This window comes from Marmota flaviventris, chromosome 9 (genome assembly GCF_047511675.1).
Source record: "Marmota flaviventris isolate mMarFla1 chromosome 9, mMarFla1.hap1, whole genome shotgun sequence".
Classification (NCBI taxonomy): Eukaryota; Metazoa; Chordata; class Mammalia; order Rodentia; family Sciuridae; genus Marmota; species Marmota flaviventris.
This window is the reverse complement of record NC_092506.1, coordinates 33,674,029-33,697,331: the sequence shown is the minus strand read 5'-3', so window position 1 is coordinate 33,697,331 and position 23,303 is coordinate 33,674,029. Positions and strand designations below refer to the sequence as shown.

The 23,303-nt window shown below is 33.2% G+C and overlaps 1 protein-coding gene across 1 annotated transcript in view; it reads right to left on the bottom strand.

The window, feature by feature from the left end:
- Dcdc1 (doublecortin domain containing 1) overlaps positions 1-23,303 on the bottom strand; it is a 451,021-nt gene that overhangs the window by 367,791 nt on the left and 59,927 nt on the right. The window contains 1 exon segment of the mRNA XM_027936717.2: positions 2,479-2,645. Coding sequence (XP_027792518.2) covers positions 2,479-2,645 — 167 coding nt within the window.

Below are 23,303 nucleotides of genomic sequence, written 5' to 3'. Positions count from 1 at the left end.
AAATGATAAGTTCGTAAACATAAAACCAGTATCCCTGACTTCTTTTTAAAGGCTATATTATTGCAATTTATTTAAAAGAAATTTCCTTTGGGAATGTCAAAGTTTAAAGTTTTTTTATAATATTTTGACAAACAGCAAAACAATATGATTTTTATTCGGGATGTCAGAAGTAGAATAAATGACATCAAGAGTCAAGATAATCCTATAATTTATAAACTTACATTGGATAGGGAAAGAGGAATTATCATCCATCTCCATTTTACCTGTCTAATGATTCCTTAACATAATCTTATGTAAAACTAAATAGAAAAGCCTATCCCAAAGGTCAAATGAAGTAAATGCAGTTCAAATAAAGTTCATTAATGCTGAGAGATATTTGTTAAAAAATTCTATTCATAAACAAAGATATTGCCAGGTTAAACATTTAGCCACTGATGGCCTGATAATGTTACTACTACAATGACTTTTTTAAACATTGTAAACAATTTTAAATTAAGTCTTGGTACAATAAGTCATTGAAAAGAGATTCACCAATACATATAATTGAACATGTTTAAGAAATAAAAATTTGCAAGCAAATGCATAATGGGAAATTTTCTATTTCTTTTTCCTCACTTTTATTTTAAAAGAAAACTTAAGCAGTCATATTGTAAAGCTTTAAATTATCAGAACATGGTGAAAATTTTAAAGGTTCAGTTAGCTATAGCAAAGAGCTTAAGTTTTTAAGTATTCTTAAATTTGGCATAATGATATGAACACAGTGAAAATGTTAAATTTGTTCATTTACATTTACTATTTAATAAAATGTATTTTTCATAAATTTTGAATCATAAAGAAATTCTTTAAATCAAAGCAATAAGTAATTCTCAAGTCATTTCTTTTTCTCACAAAGCACAGAACTAGTTTAGCTGTTTATATTAATTTAAAGTTTAAATTATGTTAGGATAGATAGCTAAACAAAAACATATCATTACTTTCTGAGATGTTTCTTATCTCTACCATCCTTGTTTTTAATAAAACTTAGAAATCATTTGTCTTTAGATTATATTTAAACAGCACATTTCTTGCATTGGAAAATGTTTTACTCAATGTTAAATAATTTAAAACTTTCCAATAAGTGGAATCAAAACATACAATATCAAATAAATGATTGCAATATATTCAACTGGTCAAGATCCATTTTATAATATCATTACATCTCAAAAATAAAATAGTGTTTCAACTAAAATATTTTAAATACAATAATATATACCACGTTTGTGTTATAGCTTAATAAGAAACAATAAAATAAATTTGGGGTTTTATTTTTCTGAATTTATTGTTATGAATAGCCTTATCTATGGTAACTGTTAATCTTGATTCTATATCCACTGAAATTGCTGAAGGACAAACCACACACATTTTGCAAATAAAAGTTTCTCACGGGAAGATGTTTCTTGATAGTTCTGAATACCTTACTTCAACACACTCTCCCAGTCAATACAAATTGTTCTTTTCTGAACCAGACAGCAGGAGGTGCTGTGTGAACATCAAGACTGACATATCATTCCCACCTCCTTCCCCATCCTTTCTGCACACAGAGAATAGCATGATAATCTCAAAATATTCATTTTTCAACAGACTGTGGCCTGAGATAATGAGCCCAGTTCTAATCCATAACCTCCTAGTTCAAAATATAAAATGTAGTCCTTTTTAACATGGTAAAAATGTATGCTTTGTTTCTTAAGAACAAGTGCAAAGAGAATTTTGAAAATGTGACAACTACATTTTTATTTTATAAATGGTATCAATTATTCTGCTTTACAATGAGAATTCTACTTTGAGGTAAGTCAAAAATCCCTATAAGTAGCTATTAAAATTTCAAAGTCTTCACACACACACACACACACACACACACACACCCCACAATTATGGAACAGATATATAGAAATTAAAAGACAAAATCTAGTTTTACCTGGTTTAAATACACTAATTCTATTTCTATGTTTTAGGTCCTAAAACATACAGGTTAAATAAGCATAAGTGAAATAAGTTACTCTTGACATGTGAAGTTAATCCACAATTTCGTTTTTACAGAATATGATTTGTTTTATTTTAGTCCAACTTCTCTTGTAAGCAATCTGGTTTTATAATGAAAAGGAAAATAGGAAGCTAAACCTTCAAATGACTTAGGAGCTGTTCATTTTCTCAAAGCAACTGTCTATAGAATTTCCACATAAGGAGTTGCCTTTGCTTTGCACGGTACTCAGCAAGAAAAGATGAGACATATGACATCCCATACCAAAAGACAGATACAATTAGCCCCATTATTGTTGGCTTTCAGATTACAGAAGCAGCATTTTGGCTCCCTAACGGGCACTGAGCTCACAAAATACATGTCACAGTTCTTTTATGACATGATGCCAATCATTTCCTCTATATAACCGAGTACATTTTTAAAACATATAATAAAGTAGTTTTTAAAGAGGGATGACTCACCTGTTTATAATATTTTTTTGCAGACTGTAATCGTTGGTACAAGGCCAAAAGAACTCCTTGGATGTACATCTTAGCTCCTGAGGGGCTGAAACCTTCTCCCTTAGAGACCCAAAGTGGTCCCCGCAAAGGTGTGATGGAATTTTGAAGGCATTTTTCAAGCAGAGGAACTATGCAAGAGAAGAAGGGGAAAAAAATTCTTTTGACCCAACCGAAATACACTGCCTGGAACACAGCCCCAATACCAGAGCTAACTCTTAACATCTATTATTTATATCTGACCTGGGTTAAGTCTTAGAGAGGCAATTCCTGCATTACTAGTGGCCACCATGAAGGATGTATTTATATTGAGACACCCCCCCATGCAAGACTCATAAGCTTTGAGAGCACACCTGAATAGTTCTGAAGTGTGCCTAACTAGCTGCACAGAGTGTCATGGTGTGCACTGATTGCCTTATCTTCTCATTTATCACAGATGAGTTGGAACCAACCTTGCTGAAATCTACTTGCATTGTCCTGATAAAATTGTAAGATCCATGTTGTTTCTGTATATAGCTTCCTGTAGCAGAGTCTATATACCTAAAACATCACATCTGGAAATTATTCATAAAATAAAATCCACACCTTTATAAACCATCCTATTCCAGGATTGTCACTGCCATTTCTTAAGTAACCCCTAAAATAGGGTGGCAAGACTGTTTAAAAATAAGGGGAGAATCTTAAGCATTTTTACCATACCTTTTTGTTTTTAAGTTTCTGAGATATAAAACTAGTCAAGGATTTAGGAATGCTATTCCAGCAGGCATTTTGTAAATAGATAAAAGATATTTACTTGTAGATCTGTAATGCAACATCCATATGGACTTGACAGACATGTTTATACACTTTTTCACATGATTAGCTTATAAAGTCTTTCTAGTGTAAAATACTCAAATAACATGGCAGCTAGCTAACATTTTTCAAGATTTAATTTTCCTCTGGAAAAAAAAAACAGAAAGAAAGAAATAATAAGCACACTTGGAACTCAGAAAAAAATGAAAGAATATCACTTTTTTACACTTGGTCTTAATATTTAAGTGTACACATATGATCCAAATATAAATATACAAAATAGCTATATATTTTAGTTACCTTATTCTAATACATATACCAGAAAAAAGAAATTAAATAGATTGCCAATAAAGAAAGTAGGTCCTGTACCATTGGTTATGTTATATGTTGCATATTTTATGCAGCCAGGCCTAGGGAAGCAATCTGGAAATTGAATTACAATTAGGTTCAGCTGAGCTGCTGAGAGGCTGAGTTATGCAAATGGCCTTTGCTACTGGTATTCTGCTGAATTTTGCTCTTAGTAAAAAAGTTATGCACTTTATGGCACTAAGTTCTACAACTCTCTACCAAAGCACAATCTGAAGTCTGTCTAATATATTCAACACTTAGGAGAATGTTAGAAATAGAGCTTAAGATTTTTTCTACTACTATAAATAAAGTTAAAAAGAAATTACAGCGCTATGACTATTTAGACATCTTATCAGATATATGCATGAAATTCACTCATCCAGCTTGAAAACTAATTCCTGAGATTCATCTATCAATCCTATTTTTATTCTTTTAGAGCCACTCCTTTTCTCTATAAGTTTTACCATAAGGAGTGCCTCAGACTTTTTAAAAAGTTCATGATTATGTATACACTATAAAAAAATAACTAAAATAGAAATAGCTTATTTTAAGTATCATAATTCTTCAATCTTTCAAAAAATGTTTAGAAAAACCAATCTTGATTACAATTTCTCCTAAAAAGAAAAAAAAAAACCTAGCTTAAAAATATCAGCACTTTTAGTTTATTGCCACAATAAATTACTATGTATTAGATTTTAATTTATATACCTTGAGTTGATACACTCATTTAACCAACACACATTTTGAACATTGAAAAGCACTAGATAAATAGAACTTAAATTGAAATAAAGTTAAATAAATTGGGAAGTAAGTGATAAACTGAAAAGATCTACATCCACAAGTTAATCTTGAATTCAACCCTGAGAAAAATTTATCAGCTTCACCAGTATTACCCATGCTTGCTCATCATAAAATAACTTGCTGATTCTTTATATCAGCATCATAGATTCCAAAAACAATCACTTACTAGATTTTCAAAAACAAAACTACTTTTTTCAGAGTTTGTACACTTTGTAAGAATTTAAGAAAAATGTCTGACTTGGAAAAAAATTAAAATTATACCACAACATAAGCATTGTCAACTGATATTGGATAGAAAATAGCTCCCATGCTCCACATGATTTATATAATTAGGAATACTATGGAAACCAGAAACAGTAAAGCAAAGAAAGCAGTATTCACAAGCAGGTTTTATAAGGGACTTCAGAATCTTCTCTGAACTTGTTGAATAATCTGTTCAGTATTCCAGAATCTCCCTGCTGGAAGCAGGGTCCTCATTATAACCACAAGAGCACTAATAAAGGTTAGCCTCTGAACTAGGGATTAGAAGGCTTTTTCTTTTTGGAATCTGCAAACTAGTAACTTTGATGATCTTCTTGAAAAGGAAGACAAAGCACACTCCAAGAACAAACAATGTTTCCACTAAGTAGGAAGGTACAGAAAACATAAGAAAATGATACGGCTAAATACTTGGGAAGGAAGTATAAATCAGCCAAATATGCTATGTTGAAAAAAATAAAATGTATTAAGCAGTTAGAGTCCATTAAAAAGAAAAAGGAGTTTTGGCCTAAAATGTAGTTTCAAAATATAAGTGACCAGTTAATTTATTAAAAACTAAGTCATTTGACCTTTCAATTCTAATCATAGTTCTGATATAGGTGTGATTTTTTATGGTTTTTAGTGGGAATTAATATACTCTGTAGCAAATAGGAGCTGATAAAAATTCTTAACCAATGGTTTTCTTCTTTAATGTAGAATTAATTATCCTTTTCTCTCTTTCTGAAAACTTCATTTTATTAAAGACTATTATATAAATATGTGCAAGAAATTAGGACAATGATTTAGAAAGGTCAATAGATATGTTTCAGCCTTGAAAAGAACATAAAGCTGGATGTCAAGTCAAGCTAGCAAATCCCATGGTAGATACTAAGTGAAAAAAAAATATGCCTTTCACATGGAAAGAACTCCAGGACATTATTTTCTGTGTCCTTCAAACCTCATAGGTTTCCTTTAAAATGCTACTCAGAAATATTGCCTCATTCAGTAAGGATATCCTGTGTTTCTTTAAATTTCTGTGTTTAAGTATACATAAGCATTTCTTCTTAGGTAGAGGTCCTTACTGCAAGTAGTCTGCCTTGTTTCTCCTATTTACTTGAGATAAGAGCTTTAGTTTTTCTGTATTTTCAGTATTTGCCATAAAAGCAGGCTCTTAGATAAGTGAATTAAAAATTAATCATCCCTGAAATTTACCAGTATGCATGCTTCAATCAGTCAAATGGGATCATCCACTGGTATCATTTTTATCACTGCAAAAGTGAAAAATGCTGTGAATAACTGCTTTTTATGAATGTTGTTTAATCTCAGATTATGTATATATGGTATATTGAAATTAATAATTTCAATGGGTTTGGAGCTAAGACTGAGGTTGTTAGGTAAATAGAACATATGAACAAAATGAGGCTAGTACTGAGCGATATGGGCAAATTCATCAAGGGACCAAAAGTAATAACTACTAATTTCATAACTATGAACTAATATTTTCTCACTTTTTATTCTGTTTCATTTCCTTTGAATTTCTTCACTTTTTCCACTTGGTGATATATCAAATCAATTATTATATCCTCTAGCATAAACACCTAAGTTATTTAAGAACAACTAATTGTTTCCTCCTCTATGGTTCCTATGGCTTATTTTATATTCTTATTTTTCCTTATTGATTTGTATTATTATTTATCTTCTCTCTTCCCACTTCCTTTCCTTAATAAATTTCAAACTCTTTGGAGTTTGAAGTCATTGCTTGTTTGTTTTATTTTTATTTAATAAATAATAATTGCATATATTCAAGGATACAATGTGAGTTTTACATTGCAGAATGATTGAATCAGGCTAATTAGCATATTTGGACATGGTGTATTTTTAGTTTGGTAAAAGCAGTGCTCAGTAACTGTTCACTGGATAAACGGTACTTCAGATATATTGTGGCCAGTCTTTTAGATAAGTTTTAAGATCATGAGTACAGCCATACAGAATCACAAAAAGCCTGTAACTTTCTATAATTTTATTAAAAAGTTTACCAAAATTTCATAAATGAACATGAACATACCAGGATAAGAGCACATTTAAGGTGATGTCACTTGTTTTATTTTAATTTTCCTTATAGCATTATCATGAAAAGTATGGAGACATATAATTTTTTAAATCCCATGAGATTTGGCAGTGAAGCATTAACAACCCAGGAGAAGGTCAGAGGTGGCTATTTCAAAAAGTCCTTGGAAAACCCATATGAACTTTATGCTGCTGTCATAAATCATGCTTCTATGGGGAAAGACACACAATAAAATAGCAGAGTAATAATATTAGATGACAATCAAAATAGCTACTTTAAATAAGAAAAGTAATTCCAAAGACTTTAAATAATTAATTTGAATGCTAAATACAACATAAACTGTTTATCCTTCAAGAAGGACCTATATTAAAAACCATCTTCAACTTACATACATGATGGGAGTACAACATTACAAGGGGCCAAGAATCCCTCTAAAGAGAAACCTCAAAGCTAGTGGAACTTATCAGTGAAGTACAGACTGGAATGTTCTGTCAAGAACTATACCTAGGGAATATACATTATTTCCAAAGGCAACATATTTCATTAAAAGAGAATCTTTACATAATGCATTTGAATCTACTATGGGAAACAAAATATCAGAATTTTTATTTATATATTTTTTAAAAGCACAGGAAACAATGAAAGGCTTTAATTTACATAATTGTAAATTTTAATTTTCACATTTGAGTCAGAGTGTATGAAACTATGAAAGAAAAGCACCGCCCAGAACGTTGTTCTATAAAGAAACTTCTATATGTTTTGCAGCAGCATGCTGCAGAGCAAAGTCTCAAAAACACTCAGCTATTGTTACTAGGGTGTGTTCAGAAATACATTTAGACATTTGGAAATTTCCCAGCAATTCAAATACAATTTATTTTTAAAAATGAAGTTGACCTAAAAAGTTTATTTTTTTATTTTTTATTTTTTTTTGGACAAAACAGAGTGAGTTCTTAAAGTTACTAAGATTTTACTAAGATTTGACTGCTTCCCAATCCAGGAAGTATTCCCGCAGGCAGTCTGAACCAGTGCCAAGGTATGTTCGTGTTTTAATGCTTCTTATTCGTTTTAGGTAATAGTTGGAAAGCTCCTAGTCCCACATCCACCAGCAGACGCCACTCAAAAGCACCATTTTCAGGGAAGACTGAATGATGAAGAGCATACTGTCTCCTATTGCTTGATTTATATATCGGTGTATTTTTATTCAAACAAAACTAAACTAACAGCTGCTGTGTACTTTTGTTTATATGTTATATGTCAAATCTTATTGTCCCTAAGGTACTTATGAGAAAAGATTTAGCAGTTGTTTTCTTAAATACTGATGCCTACCCAAATTTGGATTTTTCCTCCACTGAACAAAATGACAAGCACAGGATTGCTATACTTAGAGCAATCTTTCACAGCTGCTTTAGTTTTTCAGTGATCCTATTAAACTGACGGCATATTGCCTGTGGGGTCTACAGTGTTATAATACTGCTGTAAGAGACATTGATTTATATGATAGGATCAAACAGAATAGGGATGCTTTGGAGGAAAGAATTTCTTAGGTCATGTTGTTTTTACCTGAGTAAAATTTGATTTAGACATTATGACCCTTACAGGACACCTGGTTATTTTAATTGCTGATATGTGGATGAAGGCTGACATTGGGTTTAGGAAGTATGAAATCTTAGAAAGTCCCTTCTGTTTTGAAAATGCAGCCTGAGTCATGTCTTTTCTTAAACTGAACGAAGTAGCTGTGCATTAAATATGCTGGCACATCTTCTGCTTGAGCAAGTGGACCGAAATGGTGTGAATTGTTAATGCCTTGCTGCTTTGGTTCACGGCTTGTGATTGATCATTTGTAACTATATCTACTCCTTGTTCCATGAAATCAAGTATGGAGTAATGGGTTCATCAGATTTTGGGGTTAAATTGAGAGTGAAGAGGTACTGTGTGTGGAAATAAGAGTTGCCATGTTCAGGGCTGGCCTTGTAACAGCATGGAATCTAAAGGCGATATTCAAAACCACTTCACTCATCATACGCTTACTGATTCTGAATAGGGCCCATTTGCAGGGGACATTTGGTAGTTTTCCAGTACGCTTTATGCCTCTTTCTACTTCCACCACCATGCACATCTTTTTTTCATACACCCCCAGTGGCACATTGGTAGAACAGGTCAGCATACACAATTCATTTATTTAAATGACTTGATTTATACAAGTAGAAATAAGCTGGGATTCTATTGTCTGAATCTTGCCTTTCCCCTCAACAAAAGTATGTGCATCTGAAATACAAGAATTTTGTGAACTCAATTTGGCATCTAAATAGTTGATATTTAGTAATGATGTAAAATAACTTAATTGAGTTGGCATACGTGCAACTTAAGAGTACTTAGAGAATTACTGAGAATTCACTATACCTAAGTCTATTTTTATGTGGCTTTGGTCTATATCCATACACAAAAATTGAATAGTTGGTGTACTTATGTGAACATCAAAGCTCTGTATATTTTCTTAGAGTGAGAGTGAATTCTCAAAAGTATAATACACAAAACATTAAATACATTTAACATAAACTAGAAATAATGACCTTTAGAAATGTAATTATGTAATTGCTTGCTCTGTAACTGAAACTTTAATGGCTTTAGATGATTTTTTAAATTTACATTACTATCCCCAAAAGTTTAACACAAATGTTGGTAAATGAGGCACAAATTAACTTTTGACCCAATAGGAAATGATGTATAATTTAGGAATAAGATCAAGCATATGAAACATTTCCATATGTAAATAACATTTAAAAGTATGCTAATTATAAAATGTCTCAAAATTCTACAGTTACATTCATAATCACTCTAATCTCAAAAATGTAATTAACTTTTTTCTTTTTAAAAAAGTTTTAAAAGCAGGAATCATAATAATAATACTTGGTACATGTCATTTAGAGAAATCTAGGAGCCAGTTAATGTGGGTAAAGCAATTTTGTCCTCTTAAATGTAAATGTTAAGTCAACCTATTACTTACATTTTAAATTTTTATTTAGGATTTATGAAATATTTGCATTTTAAATATGACTGGCTAAAAGATTTTAGTACTTTCAGCAATTACAACAGAAGGTTCCCTTTTGGGATTATTTTCTCCATATTTGTTTCATAAAGCAGAATTTTCTATAATTAACATTTTTTATAGTTTTTACATTTTACATATATCTACTATTTCTTATTTATTCTTTGCTGAGTTGCATTCTCAGAATGTTTTCTAAGAAATGGTTTTATAACAGGTAGTAACTATTGGCTATTTGTTTTCATTGGCAATGATGCTTATTTTTTCTTTTTTTGGACTTTTTAATAACAATTTGATTAAACCACAATGCATGTTCTCAGTGATAAAACTCCTTTAAAATATACAGTGATTTTTTAAATAGTATTTACAAGGTTGTACAGCTCTTGTCACTAATTTCAGGACATTTTCATGGGCACCAAAAGAAATTCCATACCCATCAGCTACATGCCATTACGCCTTCCCAAAGTCTGGGGATTACTAATCTGCTTTCTTCTTTCCAATTATACTTTATATAATATATTTATAACACATTTATAAATTATATTATATTTTTATAATAAATTTTAAAATATTTCTGGGATCATAGATAAGTCATTAGAGTCAGATTTTTTGGTGTTAGAGTTCAAAGACTAAGAATAAGAGATATAAATACCAGAAGATAGACACACTTAAAGAGGAGGAGGAAAGATCAAATCTGGGTTAAAAAATTATATAAGCCTGGCATATACCTATAATCCCAACCACTGGGAGACTGAGGCAGGAGGGTCAGAAGTAAAGGTCAGCCTCAGCAACTTAGCAAGACTCTGCCTCAAAGTAAAAAATAAAAAGTACCAGGGATGCAGCTCAGTGGTAAAACTCCCTTAGGTCCAATCGTCTCATCAGTATACACACAGACACAAATATATACATATGAAATAATGATACAAATTTAGCCCAATGAGTGATGATCATCTCTTTAGAAATATAAAAGAAAATCAAGTTTTAAAGACCTCAAAAGGGAATTTCCAACAGATACTAAAGAGTATATGAGTAAGTTAAACTACTTTATAAATTTTAATGTACAACTCCTCATTCTAATAGAAGATGACTTTCTAATTGTAGTAGAAAGTCACCAACTGCCATCAAAAGGCTTTAAAATTTCTTAATACCCTCTGTAGATGAAGAGTAAAAAATATAAATTAGTAATTACTTAGCATATTCTGTTTTTTATCTAAGCAACAAGTACAACCCAAGTTTGATTCATGGAAATCACTGGGACATACTGAGAAGCAAGTCCAAGTAACCCTGAGCCAAGGCAATCACAGAAAGCACAGTCTGTAGACTTTTCCTGTGTGGCATCTTCCCATTCCAGAGTGGCTCTTAACTGGTGGCCTTTGTATATGTCAATTATTGTCCTACAGTGGTTAAAGCACTGATAATTACCACCAGCACTGGCACCCCTCTCTTCAGCAAGAGACCTAAATTTTTACATTTCCCAAAACCTGAGAAATAAAGGTAACTGAGGAAAGGACTCAAGGATTGAAGAGAAGCCTATGTGCTTAATAATAAAGAAATTTTGTCTGTACGCTTGACCTTAATTCTCTGAGAAGTTTTAAAGCAAATTGAAAAGTGGTTTTGTGAATCCTCAGAAAAACAAACAGTAATCATTAGGAGCCAAAAATGGGATTATTTGCTATTAGACAAATATTTAATAAACAAAGGGATAGATTCTTGGGGGCAATTCCTTGTGCAGAGACTGAGAGTCTCAACACTAGCATATAACCATTATTTTTTCCAATGTGTTGCAGGTCTCAATAGACTGTGGTTATGATCTATTGCCCTTAAGCAAGATAATGACAAATACGTACAGCCCTTTCCAGGTATATCTGCAACAAGGTAGAAGAACATGTAAAATAGGTGTGCAAACCTCCTATCCAAGCCCCCTAAATTCATGATTGCTTACTTTTAACTATTTAAAAGTCAAAGACAAAGGAAGTTATGAGTGAATGTTACTCTGGCTCACAATTTCTTTCCTGAAGAAAGTAATAAACAGAATCAGAAAACACACACACACACTCCATATGAGGGCCTGAATGTAGGTAGCAGGCTTTATTCTTTTGAGTTACCCACCCTTAGCTAAGAAAGCAATGCCATTTCCAGGACCAACAATTGGCAAAACAGCAGTGCTACTAGTCATATGAGGGTTGTGCTAGGCATTTTTAGTGCATAAAAGGAGGGGGAAGCATTTTGACTAGATTATTAGTGCCTGAATTTTTTCACTTTCATCAAAAGGAATCTAATACAATGCTTCCTAAACTAAGGCAATATTCTGATTTTTGTACTACATACTTTACTTTCAATGACTACTCTATATTATTTAGCCCTGAGATAAACATGGGAATACAGAGATGATTATATGATTTCCATTCTCATAGAGGTCATAGTCTAGAGAAGAGACAACCATTAGACAAATAACTCTCCAAGAAGTTTTATTAATTTCAGTGTGATGATTACTACATAGAAGAAGCTATGAATGTAATAGGGATACCTATTTGCAATACATACTTTATGTTCAACTTGTCAAGGTGAGAGGGTATCCATAGGTTTGTCTGAATATTTTTCTAGTCGTGTCTGTGAAGATATTTCTGGATGAGATAAACATCTGAATCAATAGACCGAGCAAAGCAAATTTCCCTCCCTACTGTGCGTGGGCCCAATCCAATCAATTGAAGAATAAAAAGTCTTAGTAACTCCAGCTGTAACTGCCCATCACTTATCTCCAGTTTGCCATCTCTAACCACAAAGTTTGGACTTCCCTGTGTACATAATCCAATGATAATAAAGAGAGAGAGAGAGAGAGAGAGAGAGAGAGAGAGAGAGAGAGAGAGAGAGAGAAAGAGAGAGAGAGAGAGAAACAGGTTCTGGTTCTCAAGAGACCCCCTAACAAACACATTGTCCTAGACAAGAAGGGAAAGGGTAACAGGGACAAGACAATGTTGGGAGAATTTTTTAGACATAATATTTAATCTAAGACTTAATAGCTCACAAAGAGAATAAGGTGCAAGAGAATCCAAATAAAGGAAGCATTGCATGATGAGGCAATGGAATATGAAAGAGCATTTGAGGAAAAGAAACAAACAACCTTAAGTGTAGAGAGAATGGGGCCAGTAAAACCAAGTAAAGATAGAGAAGTTGGGTAAGGAGGGATGAAATCATGAACGCCCTTCCAGCCATGATAAAGATTTAAACACTGGTTCAATATACAAGTTATGAAAGACATATCAGTTTTGAAAATAGTGTTAGTAGAGTGGTGCAATTAAAAGACTTGTGTTTAAGTTGGAGATAAGTAGATTCATAACTAAATGAACAAACATATTTATAGGGGGATGCTTTAATTTGAAGAATACTTTATTTGGATGCTAAAGATCTCTGTTCCTAATCATGTTCTGGTCAACACTTTTAGAAATAACTTGGGAAAGTTGTTAAATTGATATTCATGCAGAATTTACACTACTAATGACAAAAATGGGAGAAGCTATTAATCCCTGGGTTTTTACAGATTAAATATCTGAGAAATCTTAACAAGCTAAACTACTAAATAAAAACCTTAGAAGTAGAAATTTAATAGGAATCTATACAAAATGTTCTAGTCTAACATCTATAAACTTAGCAGTAGAAGAATAGCATAGGGTAAAAGTAGCTTAAAAGCAAATTGTGGTAGCAGCTCAACTCACAACAGCTAAACTATGGAACCAACTTAGGTGCCCTTAAACAGATAAATGGACAAAGAAAACATGATACACACACACACACACACAAACACACACACAGTGGAATACTACTCGGCCTTAAAGAAGAATGAAATTATGGCATTTGAAGATAAAAGGATGGAGCTGAAGAATATCATGCTAAGAGAAATAAGCCAATCCCAAAAAATGAAAGGCCAAATGTTTTCTCTGATATGTGGATGCTAACTCATAATAAGCACGGGGGAGCTCAGGAAGAATAGTTACTTTAGATTAGATAGAGGGGAGTGAAGGGAAGTAGGGGGTTTAGGGTAGGGGGATAGAATAGTAGAATGAATTGGATATTATTACCATATGTGTATATATGATTACAGGTCCAGTGGGATTCTACATCATGTACAACCAGAAAAATGAGAAATTATACTCCATTTATGTATGATGTATCATAGTGCATTCTACTGTCATGTATAACTAATTAAAACTAATTTAAAAAGCAAATTGTGAGCAAAAACTTGGGTACTTTAATTGACTGCAAATTCAGTAAACATTATGGTTAACGGTATGATGTATCTAAAAGGAATAGTAACATGGCTGTATGTTACATAATGAGGTAGGGCTGCTTTAGGGTGTCAAAAGAATAATAAAGGTGACAAGGATAATGAGGGGTCAGATAAGCACTTGGAGAGACAAGGATATTTAACCTGGAATATATTAAAATAATAAATATTCAAATATCTGAAAAGCAGTCACAGACTTACATTAATTTCAGGACCATAGTAAACGTTTAAAAGAATGAATTTCAGTTAGCTATTATCTAGGGCTTTTGTTCTTTACTGTTATTTTTGTTTGGTACTAGGGGTTGAACCTAGAAGTGTTTTATCACTAAGCTACATCTCCACCCCTTTTTTATTTTTTTGAGACAGGGTCTTGCTAAATTACTGAGGCTTTCCTCGAACATTTGAACCTTGTGCCTCAACCTCCCAAGTCACTGGGATTAAATGCATGTGTCACCATGCCTTGTTTTTTTTCTTCTCACTCCAGTCAGAATGGCAGTTATCAAGAATATAAGCAAAAATAAATGTTGGTGATAATATGGGGGAAAAGGTACATTCATACACTGCTGGTGGGACTGCAAATTGGTGTAATCACTCTGGAAATCAGAATGGAGATTCATCAGAAAACTTGGAATAGAACCACCATTTGACCCTGCTATCCCATGCCTTGGTTTATGTCCAAAGGACTTAAAATCAGCATACTAAAGTGATGCAACCAAATCAATGTTTTCAGCAGCTCAATTCACAAGAGCCAAACTATGGAACCAACTAGATGCTCTTCAACAGATGAGGGGAGAAAGAAAATCTGGTATATATACATAACGGAATATTACTCAGCCTTAAAGAAGAATAAAATTATGGCATTTGCAGGTAAATTAATAGAGCTGATAAATGGTTGCAGAATATCATGCTAAACGAAATAAACCAATCCCTAAAAGCCAAAGGCCAAAAGTTTTCTCTGATATGTGGATACAAATTCACAATAAGGGGTGGGGGCAGGCTAGGGAACAAATGGAAGTACTTTGGATTAGGCAGAGGGGAGTGAAGGGAGGGGAGGGGATGTGGAAGTAGGAAAGATAGTAGATAAATCAGACATTATTATCCTATGTACATGTATGATTACAAGACTGGTGTGATTCTATATTACATATAACCAGAAGAATGAGAAGTTATACTGCTTTTGTATATGATGTGTTAAAATGCATTCTACTGTCATGTATAACTAATTAGAACAAATAAAATAAAATAGGTTTTTAAAACAAACAAGAACAGAGACTGGATGGAAATTTGTTGGACACAACTTAGAAAAACATGAACAAACTGGGATTTTTGTGTTGACCAAAGACCTTTCTAATGCTGAGATCACAAGTAAATCTATCAATGACACTATTCTTAAATAGATATTAAAAAGTTAGCCATATCTTTGTTTTTATACCGCACTGTACATTAATAAATGAGACACTTGTAATTTTTAAAGTTCTATGGAATATGGCAAAAAGCTAGAGAAGTCAGTAAATCATTAATTAATATCAATGAGAACTATCAAAAATAAGTTAATAGAGGGTTAGTTATGTAGCTCAGTTGTAGAGCGCTTGTCTGACATGTGTGAGGCCCTGAGTTTGATTCTCAGCATCACCAAAAATAAACAAATAAATAATAATAATTAATTGTATATTAATTCAACTAAGAATTTTTAATTTTAATTAATTCATTCATTTAAAAGTGTTTTCACTACTTACTACATTTACTACATTTAAGGCATTATAACAATTTTTATATTATTATTACTATTAGGGCCTTGCATACACTAGGCCCATGCTCTACCACTCAGCTCTATCCCCATACATTTTTTATATTTTATTTTAAGGTAGGGTCTCATTAAGTTGTCCAGGCTGGCCTGGTACTTGCAATCTTCCTGCCTCAGCCTCCTGAGTTGCTGGGATTACAGGAGTATGCCACAATCCCAGGTCTAGGTCCGTGTCTCTGTCTCTGTCTCTGTCTCTCTCTCTCTCTCTCCTTCCCTCCCTCCCTCCCTCCTTTAAATAAATAATGTTTTGTGTATGCACATGCCTACATATAAATAGGGATTAGAATCCAGGGCCTTCCACATGCTAGGCAAGCATTCCACCACTAAGCCATACATATCACCAGCCCTTAGTATTCATTTTTTTGAGGCTATTATATGTATAGTTCCATAGTAGATATTTGGAAATTTTTTAGAAACCTTAAATTAGTATTATATAAAATAACAATTTCTCTTTAGTTAAAGAGACAAATCCTATGTATGAAACAAATACTACATAATCAATTTTAATAGCATATGATACAAGCAGAATCAAAAGAAGTCATGAAAAGGAGCTATTAGTAAACAAAATGAATTAAGTGGAATTTAAATAATTTTTTATAATTTGGCAAGCTGACATATCAGTTAAACAGCCTATAATGGACTCAGTCAGAGGGCCCAAATAAGCAATGCCTGAATTCCTGCCCCATAGAAATTGAAAAATGATATATTTTTGTTGCTTCAAGATGCTAATTCTTGAGGTAATTTGTTACACAGCTATATATAATTAGTACTGATTTTAGATAAGGGATAATATAGTATATTCCATTGTTACACAAATTTTTTTGCCCCTCCCTGAAGGACAATTATACTTCCTACCTTTTCACCTTGGGCTTAGCTGTGTGGCTTGTGATGTCATACATCCCCATGCTGGTGCATTAAGGAGATGGCACATGACTTGCTTTGATAGATGTGAGTGCAGATGCAATCAACTCTCAATGACATGTAGCATAAGTGAAAAATATACCTTTGATAAGCCATTGAAAGTTGTGTGGAATATGGCAAAAATCTATACTGAGAATTTTGGGGTTAATTGTTATAACAAAATAATAGAGTATAAACCACTGAACGTTGAATAGTTGGAAAATAGATTATTCTAAGGGTCATAAAATAGTATAAGTAAAGGTAAGGAAGTTGGACACTGCATGAGGCACTTCCCCACCTGAGACATTAAAGGCAGAAATCTAGCTACAACAGAATGTCTATTTTGAGTAGTTGTGAGTTGTAGGTGATTAAACTAAAGGATAGAGCAAGATTACATGATCTTGAATATCAGGATACATAATGTAAAAATTATCCTAAAATGTTGTTTGATCTATAAAATTCTGAGAAAAAAAATTAGGGATAGTTTAGGAAAATTTCTCTTTGACAATAAATAGGATTAAGGCTTAGGAGTAGAACTTACCTATTTAATCAGTGAACAAAGATTATGTCAAAATACTTATTAATTATGAATATCTATATTGGTATCTATTGCCACAGTAATGCTACAAAACAAACCACCTTGAAATTCAGTAGCATAAAACAATAGGCATTTTTTTTAGTCATGAGTCTGCACATTAGCTGAATAGTTCTGCTGGTCTTAGCTAAGCTTGCTCACATGTCTTGAAAATCAGCTGGCTGTCAGTTGAACTAGGGTGACCTTGGCTGGGACAACTGGAATGAATCAGTTCTTCAGTTGTCTTTAAAAAAAACAATAATTTATGGTGAAATTCACATAACATAAAATCAACGGTTTTAAAGTGAACAACTCTAGCATTTAGTAGACTGAAAATGTGCAACCATCTCTTTGTAGTTCCCAAACATTTCCTTTTTCCAAAAAATAAACCCACAACACACTAAGCAATCACAGTCTCCTCCCCTGGGCAACTGGAAACCATCTGTTTGCATATTGTCTGTAGAGTTAGCTATTCTGGATATTTCATATAGATGGAATCAAACAATATGTTACCTTTTATGTCTGGTTTCTTTCATTGAGTACAATTCTTTCAGAATTCATCATATTGTAGCATTGTCTGACCTTCATTCCTTTTCATGGTTGAGTAACATTCCACCATATGTTTCTACATTAATTTATTTCTATATTAATCTATTCCTGGACAATTGATATCTAGTTTTGGGCTACTGTGTATAGTACTGCTATGAACATGCATGTATATATGCTTATTTGAGCACTTGTTTTCAACTTTTTGAATACAAAAAGTGGAATTGCAGGGCCGTGTGGTATTTCTGTTTAATTTTGATGAAACTACCAAATTATTTTCCAAAGTAGCTGCACCATTTTACATTCTCACAACCAGTACAAAGGGGTTCCAATTTCCCCACATACTAATCAACACTTGCTATTTTCTCTGTGTGTGTGTGTGTGTGTGTGTGTGTTTGTGCATGCATGTGCACTTTTTGATAGTCAGCCTTTGTGTGTGTGTGTGTGTGTGTAAAGTGGTATTATATTAAAGTTTTGATTTGCATTTCCTTAATGACTAAGGATGTTGAGCATCTTTTCAGGTGCTTGTTGACATTTGTACATCTTCTTTGTATAAATGTTTATTCGGGTCCTTTGCTCATTTTTTAATTAGGTTGTTTTGTGTTTTTGTTGCTGTATATAAATTCTTTATTAATTGTCAATATTAAACCCTTATCAGTTACATGATATTTTCTCCCATTCTGTAAATTATCTCTTTATTTATAATGCTGCCTGATGCACAAACTCTTTTTAATTTGATGAAGTCTGGTTTCTTGCAGGGGAAGAGGAAGCATTCTTTTATTGCTTATGCTTTTGGCATCATGTCTATGAATCCACTGCCAAATTCCAGGTCATAAAGATTCACCCCCACATTTGCTCATAAGATTTTTATGGTTTTAAGCTCTTGTATTTGGATTTTTGACCTATTTTGAGTTCATTTTAGATATGAAACAGGTGTCCAACTTTAGTCTTCTGCTGCGAATATCCATTGTATTACCACCACTGGTTGAAGAAATTATTCTTTACCCAATGAATCATCTTGGCAACTTTGTTGAAAGTCAACTGGCCACAGATTATAGATGTACTGGTTTATTTCTGGACTCTGAATTCTATTGCATTTGTATCTATGCCTGTCTTTAATGCCATAAGTACCATGCTGTTTTAATTATTGTAGTTTTACTTGTAGAAAATTTTAAAGTTAAGGAATGAGAGTCCAATGTAAAGAGTTTGCAAGGTTAAGGCACAGTCCCTTACAATAGTGTCCCAAATTCAGACACTAGTTATATGTTTGGGGATCTCCAGGTCACCCTCATTTCTGGCCAACTGGCTCCAAATTCTAGAATTCTCACTACCATCTCAGATTCAATAACTTAATAAATTATCTCACAAAACTAAGGAAGGTGTTATTCTTATGGGAGCATGTTGGTCAGGAACCCCTAGAAATACATAACAAGTGATTTTGAAGAGTAAATAATAAAATAAGATTGAGACTATGGGGGGTGCTTAATTGAGTGGCTTTAAACTTTGACAGTGTTTTAATATGAAAGGATATGGAGTCTTGTTTATTTGTTTGCTTGCTTACTCTTTAACCTAAGTGGTATCTAGCAGTTTATTTTGTGTCATGTGGTTTTTTAGTTGTCTTTTTACAGAAGGGACTTTGCATAAACAATAGGGAAGTTGACCTTAACCTTCATAAGTAAAGATATGTAGAATTTGAGCTTGATGGTTCACAAACCTAAATGTAGCAGGGATTATTTCCTAACTGTCATGGCCTTCAGAAAATGACAGTCTAGGATTGGACATGGCTGTGGAGGGCTTAGTACTCCTAGCAGGCCATGCCTGCCTTCCTGGGCTGGCTGCTGCTGCTTGCTCTTTTATCAACAGTGAACTTCACCTAAAACTTCAGAGAAGTCTAAGAATGGAGTCAGATCATTTTAGGCACTGGAAAGGTGAAAAATAAGTGCTGCTTTTCTGTTTTAAAAGCAAATCTGTAGGCCAGTACTTGAAACTCTTATGGCAGCTGAGTCTATAAGATAACAATTTGAGTTAAAATAGGGAAATTACTCAAGGCATTAAAATCTAGGACTCAGATTTGCTAAAGAAATCAAGAAGAAAGTAAAGTAGTTTAAAAATATGTTTCATTATTATGGACAGAACAGTGTATAAAAAACGAAATAAAACAAACAGACACAACTGGAGGAGAAAAGAGATCACCTTAGAATAATGGTAAACATTTGATCCAAGCACACATGTTTGACAGACATGAAAAGAGAAAAAGATCCCAAAGGCCAAGCACAGGAAACACATTCAAGTGTAGCTACTCTTAAAGAGGTTATTATAAACAGGGAAATAATTTGTTATAAAATCAAAACGGTAACTGGGGCTCAGTGATATTTAACAGAGAAATAAAGATAAGATCTAGAAGAACAGACTTAGAACAATCCTCCAGAGAAGTGGACTCCTGAACACTGCAAAGAGGTAGTATTTATGCTATGGATAAATTTATAGTAAGGCCAACTAGGGAATCTCTTTGGAGAACAGGATAAATAGTGCACACCAAAACTGGACAAATTAAAGAGGAAGATTAGTATAAAATACTAAAAAAAAAAACAACTATTTTGTGAAATCTAAAAATTAATGGCCTTTAGATTAAGGGAATCCAAAGGCAAGATGAATTACATTACAGGGAACTGAACAGAATAATAACAAATCAAGGATCTAAAATCTAAATTAGATGTTAGATTGTAGGAGAATATATTCTTGGTAGGATTACTTAACTCGGGGATCAAAAATGAATAAGATTGACTTAAACAAAAGATGTTATGGACAAACTGAGAACTTATGGATTTCTGTATCTCACTATAAGATACTCTGCAAGAAAAATACAAGAACAGATCAGAAAGCAAAGTCAAATGAAAGAAGTACTCAACTACAGCAAATAATGCTACCTGTAAGCTTATTGCAGAAGTTAACTTTTCTGAAAGAAACAGCTTTATCAAAAAGATAACCCAAAATATTGAAGAAAAAGAGGTATCAGACAAATGTTAACTAAAGAGCAGAAGCATTCAAATGCTAGGGAAAGACCATGTCTTCACGAGGAAACAGCAGTGATGGTGGTCTTCACAGAGGCCCTAAGAACATGAGCCTCAAACATAAATAGCTGCTTCAGTTCAAAAGCTACCAAAAAATATTCTCCAAGTGGAAATGAGAGGGAAGCTGTGCCTATGAAGTAAGTTTCTTGGGCTTAAACAATTCCATAGGGAGAGGCCTTGATAGTTGCCATGAGGACCCACAGTTGAAAATGACACCCTTAAAAAGAGGTGGATGCTATACTACCAGACAGGAAACCACCCTTAATTCAGCATGGGTCTAGAAGCTGTGACTGAGAAGGAAAAGAATATTAAGACACCTGGGATACTTTACAAAGGGAAAGAACCATGCCTCACATAAGTCTTTATGACTAGAGCTACCAATGTAAACTTCCATTTTTTAAATTTGTTCCTATTAGTTATTCATGACAGTAGAATGTATTTTGACATATTATACATATATGGAGTATAACTTTCCATTCTTCTGGTTGTACATGATGTGGAAATATATTGGTTGTGTATTCACATAGGCATAAAGGAAAGTAATGTCTGATTCATTCTACTATCTTTCTTATTCCCATTCTCCCACCCTCCCCCTTCCTTCTCTTTCCTCTAATCCAAACTACTTCCTTCCCTTTCCTCTAATCCAAACTACTTCTATTCTTCCCTACCCACCCTCTTATTGTGAATTAGCATCAACATATCAGAGAAAACATTCGGCCTTTGTTTTTTTGGAATCGGCTTATATCACTTTACTCTCCAGTTTCATCCGTTTACTGGTAAATGCCATAGTTCATTCTTCTTTATGGCTGAGTAATAATTCCAATGTGTATATACACTACATTTTCTTTATCCATTCATCTTTTGAAGGGCACCTAGGCTGATTCCATAATTTAGCTAGTGTGAATTGAGCTGCTATAAACATTAATATGGCTGTGTCACTGTGGTGTGCTGATTTTAAGTCTTTGGGCATAAACTGAGAAATAGCATAACTGGGTCAAATGGTGGTTCCATTCTAACAAACTTCCAAATATTGCAAGAATAAAACACTCTGCAAAAAATAGCAAAAAAAAAAAAATTAAAAACACTCTCAGTCCTCTCAGTGAGAATAACATAGCTAATTTTATATAATGCTTATCAAATGTCAGACACTGGTTTTAAAGACTTTACATGTAATTCACTTAATCCTTGCAACAATATATAAAGGTAAATAATATAATCCTTGTTTTATAGATAAGGAAACTGATTCTCAAAGAAGCTAAATAACCTATCCTAAGTCATCATAACAAGTGGCATAACTGAAATTTGAACTCTGATTCCAAAATCAGAGCACTTAGCCAACATTTAATGCAGCCTCTTTGAAACAAGATAATGTGAACTGGTCAATTTTTGCCTCAAGATATTGTAAATACATGCTGCCGTAATTAATGCATTAGAGATTTCCTTCCAACAAGTTATGCCAGAGGTCACAGACTTTGATCAACAGCACAGACTGGATGACATCTTGGAAATACTGACAAGAAGTATGTTTTCTCTTTTCTACCCTCCTTCTCATAGTTTGTGCTATGTTATTTGGGTCTGGATTTTGCCAAACGTAAGGTCATTATTTTGTGTGAAATGGCCACATTTGCTTCTATTCACTTCTGTCTGAATGTTCTGTGAGTGGTGTTGATGTTGCAATAATTGTTTATTTGTTTGGACATAAGGCCCATGAAAAAGTTGTGTAGACCTAATTCAACTTTTGAGGTCCTGTGAGATGACACCCACTCCAGGAGCCCAGACAGCCACAGCTGGAGGAATTCCAGCTCAAATCAAGCATCCAGAAGCCATCTGGCTGACACTGAGAAAAATAAACATTAAGAAGGACTTCAAATTCTTTGCACTTTAACTTGAGGTGTTTGAACTTTTATTAGATTTTAACTCATAAAGGTAAGATTATGGGATATTGGATTTACTTCTGTATAAATACTTTATAAATACTGTGTAAATACTTAAATACTTCAGATTTTAATTTCCTTGGGATTTTAACCTTTGAATTTTAATTTCTCTACAAAAGTTGATAATGGGCATGAGTTAACATTTAAATTCAGGTTATCACTATTTTCTTTGAATGTTATAAATGAAACATGCTACTCCCGTAATTTCATTTTATTGCAGAATCTCTAAAGAACTTATCAGAAAACTTATAGCTATTTTTAGATAGAGTTGTTAGACATAATTTGGAGTGGAAAATTAAATGGAAAGTGAACATTCAGGGCAACAAATAATGGCCTTGGAGCTGATTTAATTCATGTACCATTCTAACTCATTTCAGAATCACTGGGGT